Consider the following 19,892-nt stretch of genomic DNA (forward strand, 5'->3'; position numbering starts at 1 on the left):
AAATTTCTAAATAAAAGTCATGAACAGCACATCCAAATTCTAAGCTATAAATGTTAGCCTATTGATCCCATCATGGGGTTAGAGATGAACAAAAATGCTGTTTTAGTGTCCAGTAGAAGAAAATAAGTAACCTCTTAGCTATAAAGGCAACATAACAAAAGTCTAGCAGTTACTATATAACTGATTCTTGTTGCTTGGCGATAAATTGTAAAAATAAAAATGACGTTTACTATTATTAATAAGTACATTCTATAAATTATCTGTCTAAATTTAATTCGTTATTCCGTCATTTATACGCAGACGGGTTTTTTTTCTTTTTTTCCTTTCTTTCTTGTCTTTCTGTCTTACATTACTTTCTGAGACAGAGCTGGCTTTATTTGCAATATTGCAAAAATGCATCCATTTGCCTTCCCTCAATAATTTTAAGGGCTAGACTCATTTCATGTGACATAAAACTAATATTGCTAACATACTTACATATGTAAGTATAAGAGCTTTTTTTTTTTTTTTTTTTACTGAAAATAAATTTGGTTTTATACCCACAAGTCCCCATGTGAAATCTGTGTATTCAATGCGTCTTTACTTGAAGTAGATCTTACTTTTATTTTGAATATTCCACACCGAGCGCTCACCGGAACCCCCTCCCCTTCACTCACTCTTTATTTAGGTTTGTTGAGGCTCACTTCACGCAGTAAAGGGCCCTGGTAAACTATTCCATGTACTAGTAACTCTCTGTGTGACAGCAACAACAACAATAACAACTGATAATAATAATAATAATAATAATAATAATAATAATAATAATAATAATAATAACAACAACAACAACAAAACCTGTGAATTTACCTGAAACTAGTGTTCACCCATGCCCTCTTGCGTTGCTAACATAATTCAGTCTGGAAGCTTGCATAATCCACTTGATTAATCCCCAGAAATAATTATATTAAAACGCGGGATGTTAGAATGAACATGAAGCTCCGCATCGTTTTAGGATTAACCAAACTTTTTAGGGTATCATCAACATGATGATGATGATGATGATGATTATTATTATTATTATTATTATTATTATTATTATTATTGTTAGTAGTAGTAGTAGTAGTGTTATTGCTGTACTATTACACAACATCAACTTCTCATTTTGATATGTAATTTCAGATGTTATAACAGCTTCGAAGTAAAGACAGAATAAACCGGTATGAGGTAGCGCGATGGTAGTGTTGGGGTGGTTATCGGTAGAGTAGTGCAAGGTGAACTTCTAAACTGTGGCGTACCGAAATGATTATACAGTCATTCACTGACAATCTTTTAGATTGCATCCTGGCCACGCGGGTGAAAGAAGGTCTATCATATTCACGCATCTTTGTGCTAGTGACGCATGAAATGCTTTCGTTTTCTTCTCGAATAGGTTTTACTCATCTGAGTCTTCTTTTTGGTCAACACTATTTCAGATTTTAAATTATACCAATTTGATTTTGCATGATTACTGTTAATATTTTAATCACAATGGTGCTGCCTATCAGCTCAAACAGGTTTTATCCGTTACTTATCAGAAAAAGTATCAGTAAAAGCCTTGCTTATTTTTTTAGATGACGTAAATATACTCTTTTGTTGTTTTGTCAGTAAGCATACTGGTTATCGAAAAGTTGGCAGTAGTCTTCCACAAGCAGAGGGAGCTACTGCTTTCTCCTCGTGTGTCCGCACTGCCGAAAGAACGTCTTTGCAGTTGTATCCTTGTTTATAAATTTCAATCAAAGAAAAAAAAAAATAACAGGTAGCGTAGCTCACCGAGCCGATCTCCGTCTGCATCTGGAAAAGAAATATACCCAATTCGGTTGGCATATTTATTTGTGAAATATAGTGATACTGTAGCAGCTGCATTGCTCGAAAACGAAATACCACCAGGAAGAAAAAACACGCATGCTGAACGTTGATTTCAGAACAGATTGAATGACACACCAATACTAGTCACCGTACTCGACAATGAAGCAGAATTAGGAGGCGGCTGGCGAAATGGATTGGAACCAGTTTCATCGGCACAAAAACTTGGGTGTACATTTCTTTATTTAAAAAAGACCCTGTTCTGAGATGGAATGGTGCAAGCCGCTGCGTTCAGTTCCCACGTTCTGAAAAGAGGCGACACAATGGAGATACATCCGATGTAAGCGAATGGCGTGATGGTGAATGTTTTGGTATTGGGCAATAAGTCTTGGTGTGTATACTGTGTGTATTAGCTAGGTGGATACAGTAATGTTGGGGATCACAGCACTGTAGATAGCCGTGGCATTGCTAAGTTTACTTGCCTTATGCGAACCTTTGGCCTTGGCAAGGTTACCTAGCTACTTGTCTTACTGTGGGCAGCATTTGCTTTGCGCACCGTGTATGTTACCTTTCCAGTCAGCACTTGAGCTAGTTTGCACCTTTCCTTGCCTAACTAGCCAAAAGATGTGCAGCATTACTGGTTAAGGTAAATACTTAGCATGTCAGCATTTAGCAGGCTATTGCTAGCTATGTTTTTGATAAACTGTAACAATCCCTAGGTATTGGTCGCGGTGTTTGTTATCAGTTAGATGATGAAGTGTTTGTTGTTAATATTTTGTCATCACTAGGGCTGACAGTAAAAAAGAATGGAAAGTGTAGTTGCCTTTGACGTCAAGAACTTAGGAAACTGTTTTCTAGATAACTGTAGATAAAAAATACAGTTTGTCGCTGTAGATAAAAACTTATAATTGGACTATTTGGTCACTCATTTACACATGTGGTGATGGCTACATTTCTAATGAAATGTTTGCCCATCAAAACACATGGCGCTTCTGTGTCTTCACTCTCTATCATCAGACAAACGGAGTAGCTACCTTTGGACCCACGGTCGTGCTGTTGCTGTCAGACCACAACACGATATCAAGGTGAACATTATGGCAAGGTACAATCAACAGGCAAAAGACGTGACCAAAATTCTCAGAAAAAAATTGACCCTTTTTATGAACAAAACACCCTGTACCACCGCCTCGAGTGAAACCCAGTGTACCTTTTTTTCCCCGCAGGTCAGTGTTGCTTGGCGTTCTAATGAATGCACATATGAGACTTTGCCTTAATTGAATGATGCTTTAGTTACCGTCCAACGATGTCAAAAGACCTGGGGTGCTTAGAGAGGCACACAAACAGTCATCACTCACCACCTTAGCTTTGTATTTGCCAGAAAACGGAATTTAAAACACTGTCTTTACAGTCTATGTTCTAGAAGCATCTGCAGTTCTTTTGTAAATAAAGCATTTTACCAAATGTAATGCAAGAGGTGTAATATGCCCTGATGTTAACGTTTGCCTCAACAGATGGACATTTTTCCCCTTAAAGTGTTCAATTCATTTATTTAGCCACACAACACTACATTCTAAGTTTATGTGTGTATTAACATCAAGACAAAACTGTTTTAGAGAGATTCACCCTTAATTGGTTGGTGTTTTGCTGTTAGTGCGGTGCCTGAGTGCCAGCCATATGTTTTATTTAATGAGTGCTGTTAGTAGAGGCAAATCCCTCTATTTGGCATGTGTGGCTGACCAACCAGATTAGACCCCTGAAAGTAGACCAACAGCACAGGATTAATTGTGGATTCATTGGATTCACAGATTTATGTTTGCCTGCTTAGGTGAATGTCTCTGCAGTGACACTCAAACCCACTGATTCATTTTCACTACTGGCGAAGCTTCAGTTTCCACCAATGATATCTCCTTTTCTTCTTCCCCATACAAGTCATTGAGTGTGGAATTTGTCAGAATTGATCACTATGCCCCTGCAAGATGTGTAACCTGGCAACACATTCTCAGAAAGGGATCATAGGTCCAGGAAGGGTTTTGACAGCAGGTCCTGAAGTGGGCACATCTGTCCCACCAAGTTCTCCATCTTTCTATAGTGATAAAATCATAATGATTGTAAATGTCACACTTTTCATCTAAGTTTTACTATGGCCTTTTTTGTAAGAGCTGTAGGGAGTGGTTTGGTTGTAGCCTTGTTTTGTCTGTTTGTAGTGTGACACTCAATGGGAGCAGTTATCCAGATTATTCATTAGTAGCCCTACCTTGTCTGTCATGTCCTGTGACGTGTGTGTGTGCATTATGGTTTTACTAAAGTTGCCAGTGTGATTTTTTTTTTTTCAATAATAATTTAAATGTTAGATGCAGTTAGAACATATCAGTTCAGTTTACTGTCTGGTGCATTGTTTCTGAAGTTATTTGAATTTGGGTTTGGAAGTCATAAGATGCAGCATCTTTGGCATATTTGTGGTTGATTTTGTTTCATGGGAGTCAGAGTGACACTGTATGACTACTGTTAAGAGTAGACGGACTAAAATATAAAATAATGTTTTCATTCAGGGTTGAAATTAGTGTTGGCTTAGTAGGGCAGAGTGGCTTTTAATGTGAATGAACAGACATTAGTACTGTGAAGTTGCGTGAGATTTTAGCTGAGTTTTAGTGGGTATAACATAAAGTATGTGGCTGGAGCTTGTCAGTATATGAAATGTATATGAAATCAGAGAAGATGCTATTTGACACAATGTCTCCATATGTCCAGTGACTTCATTTGGCTTATTTGTTTCTCCTTCGTTTAACCTTTTTTGCACAACAGTATGTATTCACTTTTAACTAACTTGTTGAGGTATGGAATATGTTATGTAACAGATGGTTATCAATGATTGTGACAGTGAACATGTTGGACAAATTGGCCAATATTTCAGCTCGAGTTCCAGTCTTAAACTCCACTGTCATGTGGCACAGAACATGTAATGTAATGTAAATGAAAATGTAAGCAGTTTTGTAGTATAGGGGAAGATGCTTCCACAGCATGGCTTCACTCAATGTGCGTATGTGGATAAATTGCGTAATGTAAGTGGTGTAAGTCACCATGGATAAGTATATTCACTAAGTGAATCTAAGTGAATCAACAAGGTCCACACCCACCTCTGGTCTTGTCATTTGCTATGTCTGCCATTTTGACAAATGCACTTCATTTTAGTGACTTGGAAAAAAGAAGACAAAGTGAAGTGTCAAGAACCACTAACAACTGATAGTGCTGTAGGCACCAATATGGAGCATGGTACCATTTCACCGAAGGCATTATCTGTTTTAAAAAAAAGATAAACCCTGTAACTATTGAATATGATTTGGTTGTTTTGCTGTGGCTAGAACAGCTGCACAGTAATTACTCTGCTCATCCTCCAATTAATTGAATCATGAGGAACCTTTTTTTTAACATAGTTCAACTTGTGCTTAAAGTTTGCAATAATGTAATGTTGACTCTCTCCAACTCTCTGAAGAAGTAAAACAAAACAACAACAGCAGCAGCAGCAATAAAATGCTTTCCGTTTGTGACTGAAGTGGTTTTTCACGGCCGTGTTCCTGCCACGGCGCTCAGAGTTGCCTTCGCCTCTTCACAGATGCACCAAGCTGTGCCAGCACAAACCTCATGACCTGAAGGACGACGTATCGGAAAAGCAGTGCCCCGTCACCGTCAACCCGCGTCACATGAAGAAGGCCTTCAAGGTCATGAACGAGCTGCGCAGGTAAGGGGGGCTGCGCGTGGCCGCTCTTCCCCGCTCCTCCTGGGCTGGGCCGCCTCTCTGCTCTCAGACCTTTTCGCAGACCTTTCTGACTGCGTACCAGGGTCAGAGGTTAACATTCCCTGTTGTGGCTTCTGCAGTGAAGTTAAAAATTGAGGAAAGATAGAGTGTCCCCAAACAGTTCCCGGAGAGTTCCTTGCAGCTGAGTTTGGTGTCTGTCTCTTAGCGACTGAGGCCTTTCAACACAGCCTATGAATAGCCTGTTTAAACGCTGCAGGTCTTTGTGTGGAGTATGTAGATGTAGCAATCATTTCAGCAGGTTGGATAGAGTTAGATAGTTGTCACAATAGCCCTACTAATTGGTAGGACATACACAAACTACCGCCACGGCAGTTTCAGAGTTCTGTAATGGAATATCTGTAATAAAATATGTGATTGTAATTATTTGTTTCATTCTGTGTGGTTCTTATCTCCTGTGATATGTAAGGTATGTTGTGTATATTGTAGGGGAGCATATTTGCCTGAAGAATTCAGGTGAAGCATTTCTCTCAAGGGGTATAATTGCAGTACAGCACCAAGGATTGGAACTTACAGCATTATGGTTAAGAAATTCTGCATCACAATAGCATGTCTTTTTATGATTTTGCTATGCTGAGAGTGTATTTTTTCAGGGTAACGGCTTCTCCTGTCTTTACAGTCAGAACCTGCTGTGTGATGTGACGATCGTGGCGGAGGACGTGGAGATCGCTGCTCACAGGGTGGTGCTGGCGGCCGGGAGTCCCTACTTCCACGCCATGTTTACAGGTGTGCTGCCTGAGTGACCTGCCCCGCACACCTGCGTGGCCCAGAGTCCCCATGCCTGCGTTTCAGTGACTGTTTTTATTCTGTTCGTCTGACCGGGGAGGCAGTGTAGCACAGTGGTAAGGAGCAGGGCTCATACCTGAAAGGTTGCTGGTTCAATTCCCAGCTGAGATACTGCTGCTGTACCCTTGGGTGAGGAACCTAACTCAGAATTGTCTCAGTAAATATCTGGCTGTATAAATGAATAATGTAAAAATTGTAACATATGTAAGTCACTCTGGATAGGAGCGTCTGCTAAATGACAATAATGTAATAATGTAATCTGACCGTTCATCTGGCATTCTGACTGTGTTCATCAGCTTTATTCATCAATTGAAAAACACAGTGTCCCTCTTGGACTGTAGCATAGTGTTCATCACAAAATGGACAGAACAGATGAGTGTATGGGATAAAGAGTTGAGTGTGCTGGGTCAAACTAAACAACTAATGAATGTAATGTAAAACAATTGAGTGTACTGGGTTATACTTTAGCAGAGAGATTTACTTGCAGTATCTCAGCCCATTGTTTCAGCCGGGTTGACCCTGCTCAAAAGGGAGCCACATTTGACTGCCGTCCTTTGAATACTCAGCCAACGTTTTGCGTTTCTGCGTGAGACTGCTCCTCTACCTGCACGCGTTTGCATGTACAGAGCAAAATAAAGTGGCATAACTGCTCACATGGCCTGCGGTGTTGCTTGGCTACAGTTAAGTGATTAGCGATTTGCCTGCCTGCAGTAACATTGGATGAGTCTGCATGCTTCCCTAGTGTTCACGTGTTGTTTTTCTTTTCCTTTTTCTTTTTTTTTTTTTGCGTGTCGTCCGTGCGCAGGGGAGATGAGCGAAAGCAGAGCGAAGCGTGTCAGGATCAAAGAGATGGACGGCTGGACTCTGGGGACCCTCATCGACTACGTCTACACCGCCGAGATCCAGGTCACCGAGGAGAACGTGCAGGTAACTGTCACTCCCCGGCCTCGTCACCCTCGTGAACGCAGACAGAGAACGTCTGTCGGCTGTGTCATCTAATCCCACACTGCTTCAGTCAGGAGGTGGTCCTATGAGGAGACTAAACCCAGGGAAACGGAGTGGTTGGACACCGCTAGCATGTACAAATCTGCCTTATACTTGCCTCCCGTCTTGCTTGTTGCATTCAGATAAACATGTCTGTTGGGCTCTTTGATTCCAAGGTTTTTAGAGAACCCCAAATCAATGTAAATTATTGTCAGTCTCCACTGGAAATGGACATGCTTATTGATGTATTGTTTATTAATGCAAAACGCTGCTATCAGTATCAGTATAAGTATCAGTATGAGAGCAAACAGCTCCACTTGCTCCTTTATGAGAGTACACCGATGTAAGTGCTGGTCGTCTTGAGCGTAAAGCTGTGTGTGTAACGGTGTGGTGGAGGAGGACACAGCCGCAGAGCAGAAAGTCTACCCTGCGTTCCTTTTCCCGCTCTGATTCGCTACCCTGCAGTTGCTTTGTCTCCTGTGTTTCCATGGCAACCGCAGTAACAGGTCCTCATAAATTGTAATGGGAATAACTGCTTCGGTTTGGGAGGGGAAGAAAAAAATATGCACATGGTTGCATGCTGTGCTGCAATGCTGATACTAAGCCACCTCTTCAGTAAGGTGATTTTGGCCCACTGACGGTAATTATTGCTTTATTGAATGTCTTTTTTTTTATTAAGAAATTCTTGACCATTTTTTGTTCAATCTTGGGCGGTACTGTTGCTCAGTGCTCTGAAAAAATAAGATAATAATAAGATAAAATAATTTTTGATTTGCGTCTTCATCTTTACTATTATAGGGTACTCTGTTTGTATCAACAGTTTTTCTTATTGTGCATAACTACATTGATCCAGCACAAATGTTTAACCTGAGCTCAAAATGTAAGGCAGTGTGACTTTATGTTATAATTTTGGGGGACATTTGTGGTTTATTATAAGCATAAGTGAATAAATGATGGGTAAATAATGTAAATTCCTTAAGCCCAGTATGTACTGAAACTATTGTCCAAGCCACCTTGCACTTTGATTGAATAGATCTCTTACCATATTCTGCAGAGCATTGAGATTATGCTCTACAGCTGTGTGGATTTTCTGATATGAGCTTTAAGCAAGAGAAAGTACAATGAAGCAGATGAGTAAAGACTGTTCGCCTTTACTTGTTTGTAAGGAATGCAGGCTTGAAATCAAAGCTGTAATCCAAACCACCAAGCAGCCCACTTCCCCTGCTGCATTTGGGAGACAGATGGTATGGATTTGACCACGCTGCAGTGGGTGGTATGGAAATGTTTGCTGTTTGAGTTGTGGCACACGCTCTTCTGCTCGCGATGAAGCACGGGGCCATTTGCCGTCATATCTTGTCAATATATGATTAACTGAGGGCTTACTCATTTGAGCAAATGCTCAGATATTCCAGACTGCGTTTAACTGCAAAGTATTTAAATCATTATATCAAGTATTTAACTCATGAGTGAATATGATTGATTCAGTCGTCTGAGTAACTAATTATTCTGTCCATTCACTGTCGAAATTATTGTGGTCTGCCAGTTTATTTTTTCATAGCTGTATTCTGTGTTAAAACCGACCTAATGCTTCATCCAGCCACTAGAGTAACAGCAAACGGTTGAATGGATGTAATGTTGAGGAGATCTCTCTTAGAGCAAATGTACTTCGCTGTCGGTAATTAAGCTAGAGGGAGAGATTTAGTACCTCTTCTCAAGGGTGAAATTTGGGCATGCCGGTCGTGTGTACGCTTCGGAAGGCGATCTTCTCTGTGTGCATCTGTGGCTTCAGAGCAATGCAAGTGCTCCACAGTGGTGCATTATGGGAGTTTGTCCATTAGAAGAGAGCGTGTGCAACCTGAGGCAGTGAGACCTGCAGTAGAGAGACACCCCCTGGTACTGCTAAGCCCAGCACCAGTGCCGCTCCCCAGAGAGCTCCTACCAGACAGTGATTAAGGAGACTAGAGAGGGGGGAACAATGGGAATACAATCCTAAATTTAGTACAGAGACACGTGGGGCAGGTTTGATCAAAGAGCTCGAATCTCCTTGAGTATAAGCAGATTAGAGGTGCTGTAGTGTATGATTAATTTAACCCCCCTCCTGCTGGTAGCTTGGCAACAGACGTGGCCCCGGAGTTATAATGTAAAGGCATCAGCTCTGGAGACAGCTGCTGCGGTGAGACTGGACACGGCCTCAGAGGTGCGCAGGCAGCAGAGATAGCTGGGACCGTTTCTTTAGCTTAACAATAGCTGTTTATTACATAAATCAGACTACAGCTAGAACTAATTAGAAGTTTTATTTGAAAAAAAATTAAAAGTATTGATGAAAATTGTTCAGTTTGCCATACCTAGCACACAGCGAGAAGACAGGTTTTGCCAGGAATATTTATAAATGCGTTTTACATCCAAAAGAACACCTTCCTTTTGTTTTAGTAACAACCAGAAAAACCGTATGTGCTATCTTTAAGGGGTCTGGTTGGTTTGTGTTCTCACAGCTAATAGTTTTCTTTGAAGCGGTGTTCTTGTGACCTCCCTGGAGATTGGGAAAAGGACAGGAGTGGTGCCCTTGGCCCCTCAGTGCCTGGCCCTTCCCTCCCACGTTTGCTGCTGAAAAAATTCAAATCCCACGTCCAGGAACCACGTCTTGTGTGTGTCTGTGCTTTTCTGTGTGTGTGGGTGGCAAGATCTGTCACACAAAGAGACGTGTGAGTGAATATATTAAATCTCCTTTCATTTGATTCTGGGCATTGTATTCGGCTCACATCTCCAGTGCTACGCTTTTCATTGCCGTTGTACCCGAAACAGGGAGTATTCATTATCTTTTTTTTTCCCACTTGCAGCAATATGCCATGTATCACCGTATTGGTAACATTGAAATATCTGTGATCTGTACCAGCAAATTATTGTTGAAATGGTACAGATGGACTGCTGTAAATTTCATTGGTTTTGGTATGGTCTGTTTTCAGTCAGTACACCTTGTGGGTTAGTGTAAGCGAGCCTTTGCTTTTGTGTGGTTGTCTCACTAAGAGTTCATGTCAGCTGCTTTATACTTTGTCATACTGCTTACCCACCCAGTGTCTGTGTGTGTCTCTGCATTCTCAGGTCCTGCTCCCGGCTGCAGGCCTACTCCAGCTCCAGGATGTGAAGCAGGCCTGCTGTGAGTTCCTGGGCTCCCAGCTCCACCCCACCAACTGCCTGGGCATCCGCGCCTTCGCCGACATGCACGCCTGCAGCCAGCTGCTCACCCAGGCCAACACGTTCGCAGGCGAGTGCGCTAAAAGACACCGCCAAGGTCCACGGCTCGATTATGGAAGTAGGCCGCTGTGTCTGGGGGGTGATTGTGCAGGGACCTTTGCAGCAGGAAAGAATATTAAACGCATGCCAAACATTGACAAAGAACAGGTGAGGTCAGAGTGTAAGAGAATGTTGAGTATTTTTATTTTATTTGTATTCAAAGGAGGCGCCCTTATCTAACAGACTCTGCAAGAAAAGGAATTATTTACAAAGGCAGTTCACCTTAATTGTCCTTGCCCAAGGACACAACACCCCGGTTTCAAACCTGCAGCTTTCTGGTTTTAGTTGCCAGCAGCTAAACCATACTGGCACGGTGTATACACAGGGAGGAGTGCCGAAAAGCTCTGTAGCAATGCCCAAGATTAGCATCATTCCGAAAGTCATAGTCACAGGTGAAGTAAAACGCAAAACACACGGTCAGTAAGAAGCTTGGCAAGGGCATAGGACTCTATCACAGGCAAAGGTAAGTGAGCAGGCTGGGCAGTGTTAGGGGCAGCTCTAGGCCAGGAGACATTACAGCCAGAGAGTAAGCCTAGTCTAAGTGGAAGTGAGGCTGGGGAATTAATGTGGCTGAGGGTGTGTATGCGTCTCCACAAAGGAAGTTCATATAGCAGTAGAGGCACGAATAAAGCACAGCGAATGGGCGTGACTGAACTTATCGCTGCTTAATCACATGGTCAGCGCAGGTCATGCCGTTTCGCGTGGTTGCTCGGTTGCATCATCCCAGCGTATCCGGTTTGCATGGAGAATGAGGTGGCGTCGTGACTGTTGCTGCCACAGCCAGCGGCCTTAACAGGGACGCGGCATGTTTTGGTGCGACGTGTCCGTTGTTGCTGTATATAGCTCCCTCCCGTAAATGGGAATATTAAAAATAGAAGTGAGTGACTGATGAGTGACTCTGTCGGAAACTGCAGATTGCTCCTGATGTTCGGCGCTGAAAGCTTTCACCCAAGTTGACACATCCATTCCACGTTTTCCAATTTAAACTCTCTTGAGCTAAAAATAACGAAGATGGTGTGACACATTAGAGTATAAAAATAATTGCAATCTAGGCTGTGTTAAAGGTTAAATATTGTAGCGGTGATTTCGTATTGAAATGATCAAATGTTTTTCTGTATCCAAAAATGGTGATGTTTAAAAAAAACTGTATTTGTGTGATCTTCAAGTGTTTCGTTCCTTTTTAAAAATGGATACGCCTTCTTTCTTTTCCCCCTCTTGAAGTGGATAGCCCCAAGTGGGGTCACAGCCCCCTGAGTGGAAAACAGCTGGCTCACATGAGAAGTTGCTCCGATTCTGCGGATGCACAAAAATGCTCTGATATGCTCAGCATCTCCGTAATAGCAGGATGCCGCTAACGAGCAGTTGCCGTCTAAAGGTTTCCCTGGCAACCGGCTCCCCCCGCCGACGGCCGCGGTTTAGAATGTGCCGATGCCTGTCCCTGGCTTTTGTATCTGCTGCTGTTGGACGGCAGTCAGTTTCTGTGTTCCTGTGAAAATCCCACTCTGCCGCTCACTGTATATGTGACTGTAGTCCGCTTGGTTCCATAGCGTAAGGCCCGTTCAGAGGCTCCCGTGCATACGTGCATGCCCGTGTGAGCACAGCAGTCTCTGACCTCTCCGTGTTCAGTTGCAGTGCACAGTGATAGATGAGTTTAATGACTCTGCGACACTCTGATGCTTGATTTGTATTTTGAGGCGTATCTCTAGAGGCGTACTTCTAACAAAGTGTGAGGGGAGAAATGGCACTCATCACTGACTCCGTTTTGCTTAATATTAAAGATTACCGGTACATGAAGAATACACAAAGAAATCAATTTATCCTGTTGTCCTCATGGGGAATAACAGAGTGTTTTGCCACCTTAAGAATGCCGGGAATTTTCCATCTTGTACAGTGGCTCCTGAGAGTGTTGTTTTGTTCAAGTAGTTTAGCTCATGTTTCGTGACACCCTTCCCTCAGAGTCTGTAAGTGGCAATTGATTCCCTTTATGATAGGAATTGTACTGTAGCACTGTGTGTTCAGAGGATAATAGCACTGTTCACATAAATTGAGAATGTTGCTCATTTCATCTCACACAGAAGCACTTAAAAAAGGAGCATCTGGTTACCACATTTAGCAATGAATGCTTTTCTGTTTGCGTTCCTTGCACAGCATGGCTGAGTTATGTCTTAATTATTAACATGAAAAGACACTTGCTGCTTCTCATTGTTCAGCTTGAATCTAGAGTGTAGGAATATGATTTTGCAGGATTTTACATAGCACCCTGTGATTTTTTTTTTTATATTATCAGTTTTTAATTTGGTTGATCACACTTAATGATTAATACAAGCATGCATATCTGCTCAGTGACAGTAGGTTTGAAAAGTGGTAGGAGAAAATCTCCAGCTGTTCAAGCAATGTGCGAAATGCTAAATGTGTTCATTGGCTTTGATAAGGAGGTCTGCGGTAATGGTACGGTAATATAACTCAGCTGGGGCTAAGAGCACACAGAAGCAGAGAGGCCTTCTCTGGTATGGCCAGCTGGTTGTGCACAGATATGCTCTGATGCCTCTTTCTCTCTCTCTCTCTCTCTCTCTCTCTGTCTCTTTGCTCTACAGAGCAGCACTTCTCAGAGGTGGTTCAGAGCGAGGAGTTCCTTAACCTGGGCATGGAGCAGGTGTGCAGCCTCATCGCCAGCGACCAGCTCACCATCCCGTCCGAAGAGAAGGTACGCAGCGCTCCGCCTCTCTCACATGGACCCTCCCCACTGTGCACGGACATGAACAATAACCCATAGCGTTTCTTTCATTTAATTTAATCTCACTTTTCACAACATGGTAGAAAATGTTTAGAAAATGGTATCAACATGAAAAATCAGGGTACACCAGAGGATTCTCCCATACATTAATGTCCGGTTACAATTGGCAGGTTGCCAGCACAGCGGCAGCAGTGTTTGTCAGGGTTTCAGCCTACACCAGAGAGCTCCTGCTGGACCGACACATTTCGCAATCCTTACCCTAACAGCAGCGCTTCAGCTGTCTCCTTCCACTGTTTGGACTCCGTTTCTCGACAGAGCCTATCGGTTTACACGTGTGTATGGTCACACTTGGAGAAATCAGGCCACTTGACTTCTTTCCCAGTTGTTGTTTGCTTTGGACCGGTCGTGGGCAGCCCCTCTCGCCAGCCTCAGTGGAGCAGCCCTCCGGGTAATGGAGACAAGCTGTTGCGCCCGTTGCTGCGATGAGTGTTTGAGGCATTGCTTTCCCGCTGTGCTCGCCCGCAGGTGTTCGAGGCGGTGATCGCCTGGGTGACCCACGATAAGGACGTGCGCCAGGAGCACATGGCCCACCTCATGGAGCACGTGCGCCTGCCCCTGCTCTCCCGGGAGTACCTGGTTCAGGTGTGCCTGTGTGCGAGAGATCTGACCACTGATGCATGAATCGTGATCATGTGCTCAGTCCTGCAAAACTGAATATTGTGGCGTTACTGCGAGTAAAATAAGAGGCATAAAATGAGCTCTAATTAATATTTGGAATGTATGACTTGCAAGGCACATATCTCGCCTCCCTTTACTCGAGGTTCACAGGTTTTCGGGAGATAAAGTAGAATTGCCTTGATTCTCAGCATAAGGGAAAATAATCTGCCTAGTCTGATGTTAAGAAATACTAATGGAAAATGCCAAAAAATAATAAAGGCCGAGCTGGTTGGACATCTGAAGCGTTTAGAAAGATGCCTCATGAGAGGCATCTGCTTAGTCTTTGCTTGGGGCGGCCAACCATATGCCTTCGCTGGGTTTCATTTTCTACTACTCAGTGGTTCCAGGGAACTTTGTTTATTAAATTCAAGCTCCATTAAGTGTCCAGTCTGTCCTGCTGCTTTAATAAAAGATGGTAACTGTAGGGTGGCTTGGTGATATGTGTAGTGTTTCACTGAGTGTGAGTGCTGTGTTCTTCTAAGCGTGTGGAGGAGGAAACTCTGGTGAAGAACAGCAGTGCATGTAAAGATTACCTCATTGAAGCAATGAAGTACCACCTGTTGCCTGTCGACCAGCGGTCCCTGATGAAGACCGTCCGGACGAGGATGAGAACACCCGTCAGCCTCCCCAAGGTAGAGCCAGCACGCTCCCCAGACACACCTTAATACGATAAATGGAGCTGTGCTTTAGTGTGGCGGTGAAGGGTTAGCAACCTAACGCTGGCTGGTAGCTCCATATCCTGTGTGTTTCACACTCATGTAAGGGCATGTCATTTGAAAAGATGCCGTATGTAAGCTGCTCACATTGGCACCTACTGTGCATACGAACAACGTAATGTTAATGACACATTTTTCAACACCTCTGAACATCTCTGTAGCGTTTGCGCCTTTGCCAAGTAGAGCAGGTGTGCACAGGTGTGCGGTGTGTGTTCTCAGGTGATGATGGTGGTAGGAGGCCAGGCCCCCAAGGCCATCCGCAGCGTGGAGTGCTACGACTTCGAGGAGGAGCGCTGGTACCAGGTGGCCGAGCTTCCCTCCAGGAGATGCAGAGCAGGTTCTCTCCCTCTTCCAGTCCCCTCCTGCACTTTGTTACCCTCCTGCAACAAGGTGTGGGCTCACAGAGAGAGAAGCTGTAGTGCTGTTAGAGCAGGCCTGCACAGTGGCCTGAAGAGTTACCGAGACTGAGGAGTTTTGCTGAGCAGTCATCAGCTTTCTCACTGCATGGTACCTCTGTGAGCTCCGTTTGCCTCCATGCTGTTTCCGCAGTGTCTCGGTAGCGTTTCCGCGGTGCTCCCTGCGGCCACGGCCTCGTCTGACTTCCCCCTGTTGTGTTCCAGGCGTGGTCTACATGGGAGGTATCGTCTACGCCGTGGGCGGGTTCAACGGGTCGCTGAGAGTTCGCACGGTGGACTCCTACGACCCGGTCAAAGACCAGTGGTCCTGTGTGGCCAGCATGCAGGACCGGCGCAGCACGCTGGGGTCGGCGGTGCTGAACGGGCTGCTCTACGCTGTGGGCGGCTTTGATGGGAGCACAGGTACCTGCCCAACGCCTTCGTCTCTCGCTCTGTTTGCCCACGAGTGTCAAAAACAGCTCGCCACATTCAGGGACACCGCAGCACAGAATTGGAAGTCCTAACCCTGTAGAGTGTAGGGCTTTCTGTAATTATATATTTGTTTGATTTATCTGGATTGACTTACTGAGCGTTAATAGATGCAAGTCCAATGCAAAGTACACCGTAAGATACACTAATAACATACAGCAACAGTGTAATAAGAAAAAGTATCTTGGGGAAAAAAAAGAGTTCCCTCTACTGGAGAGAAATGGTAATGTACCAAGCACACACCAAGAAGTGTCCGACAGAGGAGGTGTTTTCTTCATCCTCGTGGCAGGTCTGGCGACGGTGGAAGCGTACAATGCCAAGACCAACGAGTGGTTTCACATCGTGCCCATGAACACCCGACGGAGCAGCGTGGGCGTGGGGGTGGTTGGCGGTAAGGGGCCGTTTCAGTTTAACCGCATTTTTACATATGTAGTATCTTATAGATAAAAATTAATTTCTTAAGTGTTTGCACTTTCAATGTGTGTCATTTTAATTTTTTTATTGAACGAACTGCAGACACCGCAGTCACAGGACCCCATTACGACCAGACTGAGACTAGCGGCTTCTGCTCAAAGGTGTTTTATTCACCACGTTACAGTTACTTGCACTTGAAAGGGACAAAATGAGCAGGAGTTCTCCTTCAAACCTTTCTTCAAATCCTCACCTGCCACCTATTACTGGGCTTCCATCTTTAGGGTCTCCAAGGAAGTGCTGTGACCATATCCTCTGGTATGTGTTTCAGGGATACTGTATGCTGTGGGGGGGTATGACGGGGCCACACGCCAGTGCCTCAGTACCGTAGAGGCCTACAACCCCAGCACCAATGAGTGGGCCTACATCGCTGAGATGAGCACCAGGCGCAGTGGGGCAGGTCAGTCACTGCGCATATATCAGTTCAGTCCTTGCTCAGTGTATACGCCTATCCAGGGTAACTTTACAGTGTGCATTGAGCATATCATCCGTTTATACAGCTGGGTGTTTTCTCTGGTAGTCCATGTTCCCAGCCTCTCCTCTACACTGTTCATGGCAACATTGATAGTGAGTGTTTTGGTACCTTAATGTCAAAGCCACTAGCAGACTGAAACAGTGTAAAAATGATTACAAAAGAGGCTTTGCAGCTTGATTTTTTTTCATTATTAATGGAGAAAATAATCATTAAAAAGAATATGGCTCTCTCTATGTGGACAGATCTATCAAAGTAACATGGCTCTCTCTGTGTGGACAGATCTATCAAAGTAAATCAGGGTAAATATTTTTAGCCAGAGACACGTGTGTCCCTCCCGTGTGACAGTGACCGTGTGTGTCGGCCGCAGGTGTCGGGGTGCTGAAAGGCCTGCTGTACGCCGTCGGGGGACATGACGGGCCGCTGGTGCGAAAGAGCTGCGAGGTTTACGACCCTGCCTCCAACACCTGGAAGCAGGTAGCGGACATGAACATGTGCCGGAGAAACGCCGGTAAGAAGCACCACCCCTACAGAGCACTCCCTCTTCAGGGTCAGAGGGCGAAGGTCATGTACTTATTTTCCTGAATGTCGAAGCACAAGTATTTCATGGGTTAGAGCAGTGCTCCTGTAGACCCTGAAGTGCCTCTGTGTGCAAGTTAAAATGAGGAAACGATTTGTGTATGAGTCAGTGTAAGTTGGGTTCGTCTGCTTGAATCTTTTATAACCTCTACCACAGGCATTTATGTGTGACGTCCGCAGACATTTTTTGAACTCTCTGATCGGGATGTTGCCCTGCAGGTGTGTGTGCCGTGGGGAATCTGCTGTACGTGATTGGAGGAGATGATGGGTCATGTAACCTGGCGTCAGTGGAGTTTTATAACCCCAACTCGGACAAGTGGACCCTTCTGCCCTCGTGTATGAGTACAGGCAGGAGCTACGCAGGTGAGAGCGTCAGGGACATATTCCATTCCATATTGATTATTAGCTGATGAATCTTTTTCTGGATTATTAATACTGATTATTTTCATGCTTTTCTTTAGTAATTGTATTTTTCCTCAGTAATTCAGCAAAAGGTTTTGTTCTTCACTAATTGATATCTGTAACTATGTTTAGTGTTATTAACATGCACTGTGCATCTGGTCCTGCTGTTTTCCTACAGGCAAGTGATGCAGTTTTAGTCTGAATGTGAGTTTAATTTGAAATTGGAATATTTAAGAAAATAAGATGTTCTGTGTTGTCATTAATGGTATTCTTTGTCATAGCTTGCATCTGTGTAAGTGTGCAAACTTGGACCAAGTGCCTAGTTTTGCTCCTGGTAGTGCCTGTGATCCACAAACAAATCATTAAATTCAAAACGTTACATTGCCATCTAGTGAGAGCATACTGCAAGTGCATTTTAGCCAATAGATGGTGAAAGGCAGTGGGCTCCGCCCTCCCGACAGAGCCAACAGCAGTGGAGGCCGGAGAGACTGAAGCACAGAGACAGAGGTGTGTGCGTCACAAAAAAAAAAAAAAAAAAGCCAACACTTTGTCTCCCGCCAGGTGTCACAGTCATTGACAAGCCCTTATGACTAGGCGGGGGTTTGCTGCTGTTCTGAAGAAGAGGGCTCGGCTTTGCTCGGCTAATTTCAGAGGCTGAAGCGTCTTCGTGAGCCTGCCTCGTCCTGAGGCAGTGTGAGGCCGGCTGCCACGCCTTCCTCCAGGAGTTTCGGGGGGACAGGGCGACAAAGAGACTGATTGCACTTAATGAGAGCACTACGCGGGATCAACCATTAACACATGTTCTTAACTTGTGAGATGACACTGAGTTCAAACATGTTTTAAAAACACGCATAAACTGTAACCGAGTCAAGGACGAGTTGTTAGAGGGACCATACAGGATCCGTGAGAGGTCAGCTAAGTAGGTGTTGGAAAGCTGGGAAGCATAGAGGATTATTCAAGCTACAGTGTTGTGTAGACTGGAAACAAGATTAAAGGGTATCAGAGAATATTTGCTGTTACGGGGGCCAGTCTGCTGAAGAGTGAGCCAGGCCCTGGTTTCATGGGTCTGATCTTTGCCTTTTTACATTGATGTTCATTGAAGCATCTAGCAACCGAAGTACACTTTGTTATAATGGTACTGTACTGAAAAAAAACAATGTCAATTATAATGTATGTCAGAACCATGAGGTATGTGGGTTTGCCTAAAACGAAAATGCCACTTATGAAGGAGAGAAAAAATGCGGATGAGATCCAGCACATTTCAAGACTTGAGATGCCAAAATCATTAGCAGAGCTGTTAACTACATATATATTTGCATTTTTATATTGTGTACTTACTTTCAAATACCGGCCATGTTTGATGCATTTCATTGTCGTACCTAATGCGAATGTTATGGCATGCGTATATACCAGAATAACACCGGTTTGCCTGGATTTTGGGGAAAAAAACAACAATATGTGCATGGTCATAAAAGTTCATTTACTTGTAGCTAGTGTTTTTACTACTGCTGTATGTGAGTGAATTCTGAATGTGACGTGCTCATTCGGATATCCTGAAAAATGACCCAACCTTCCTCTTTCGCTCCTGTTTTTCTTTCTTTCTCGCTTGCTTTCCTCTTTTCTTTGTGGAATTAATTACTACTAATTATTGTCGGTGTAAAGAGGAATGTTGTGCAATGATCTATGAACCGTTTCATAACTTGTTTTTTATTGTTATTAATAATAATAAATATGCTTCTTGGATTTAGATTGGAAGGCTCCTGCATTTGATTTTTGAACAGGAATCTGAACATGAATTTAAATGAATCTGCAGTTTGTTTTTATGATTCCTTTGAGAAATGGAGTCATGGTCCTTTAACCAAACTAAAGGTATTTGTTGAATATGTAGAAAAAAGTTTGATATTTTAAAATGTGGGGATTATTAGTATATGTTTGTTAAACATGGTGAATCACACATTGGTGAGGGGGGGGGGGGTGGCTAGTGGTACACTCTGCAGACTCTTTTCATGCCTGCAGGCTGATGTGTGATGAAGCTTTTGGGGTTAGTGAGAGGATGGGATTGAACACACCTGTAATGTACATAATATTCTCTCTTACAAGGTACATTAATGGCTTCAGTAAGTATCCATGCTGTTGCTTGAAAAAGTAACATTGGCAAAGTAAGATGTGTCTGTTAGTCTGGATAAAGGTATCCACAAAACAAATAAATAATGGCATGAGAATG

At 43.6% G+C, this 19,892-nt stretch overlaps 1 protein-coding gene across 1 annotated transcript; it reads left to right on the plus strand.

Moving 5' to 3' along the window:
- The first annotated feature begins 1,751 nt into the window (after positions 1–1,751).
- Positions 1,752–19,316, plus strand: klhl2 (kelch-like family member 2). Its single transcript, XM_036517063.1, has 15 exons — positions 1,752–2,161; positions 5,432–5,557; positions 6,252–6,358; positions 7,224–7,345; positions 10,502–10,664; positions 13,288–13,397; positions 13,953–14,069; positions 14,627–14,776; positions 15,080–15,197; positions 15,481–15,678; positions 16,034–16,135; positions 16,487–16,615; positions 17,058–17,198; positions 17,486–17,629; positions 18,230–19,316. Exons 1-15 carry the CDS (start codon positions 2,094–2,096, stop codon positions 18,256–18,258), a joined length of 1,824 nt encoding a protein of 607 aa, XP_036372956.1. The 5' UTR covers positions 1,752–2,093; the 3' UTR covers positions 18,259–19,316.
- Positions 19,317–19,892: the final 576 nt, after the last annotated feature.

Source organism: Megalops cyprinoides, chromosome 22 (assembly GCF_013368585.1).
Source record: "Megalops cyprinoides isolate fMegCyp1 chromosome 22, fMegCyp1.pri, whole genome shotgun sequence".
Taxonomy (NCBI): Eukaryota; Metazoa; Chordata; class Actinopteri; order Elopiformes; family Megalopidae; genus Megalops; species Megalops cyprinoides.

Coding starts and splice junctions, on each gene's coding strand:
- klhl2 (XM_036517063.1), top strand. CDS start 2,094: ATGGTGCAAGCCGCTGCGTTCAGTTCCCACGTTCTGAAAAGAGGCGAC. Junction 7,346..10,501: donor TCACCGAGGAGAACGTGCAG/GTAACTGTCACT, acceptor CTGCATTCTCAG/GTCCTGCTCCCGGCTGCAGG. Junction 13,398..13,952: donor CCATCCCGTCCGAAGAGAAG/GTACGCAGCGCT, acceptor GCTCGCCCGCAG/GTGTTCGAGGCGGTGATCGC.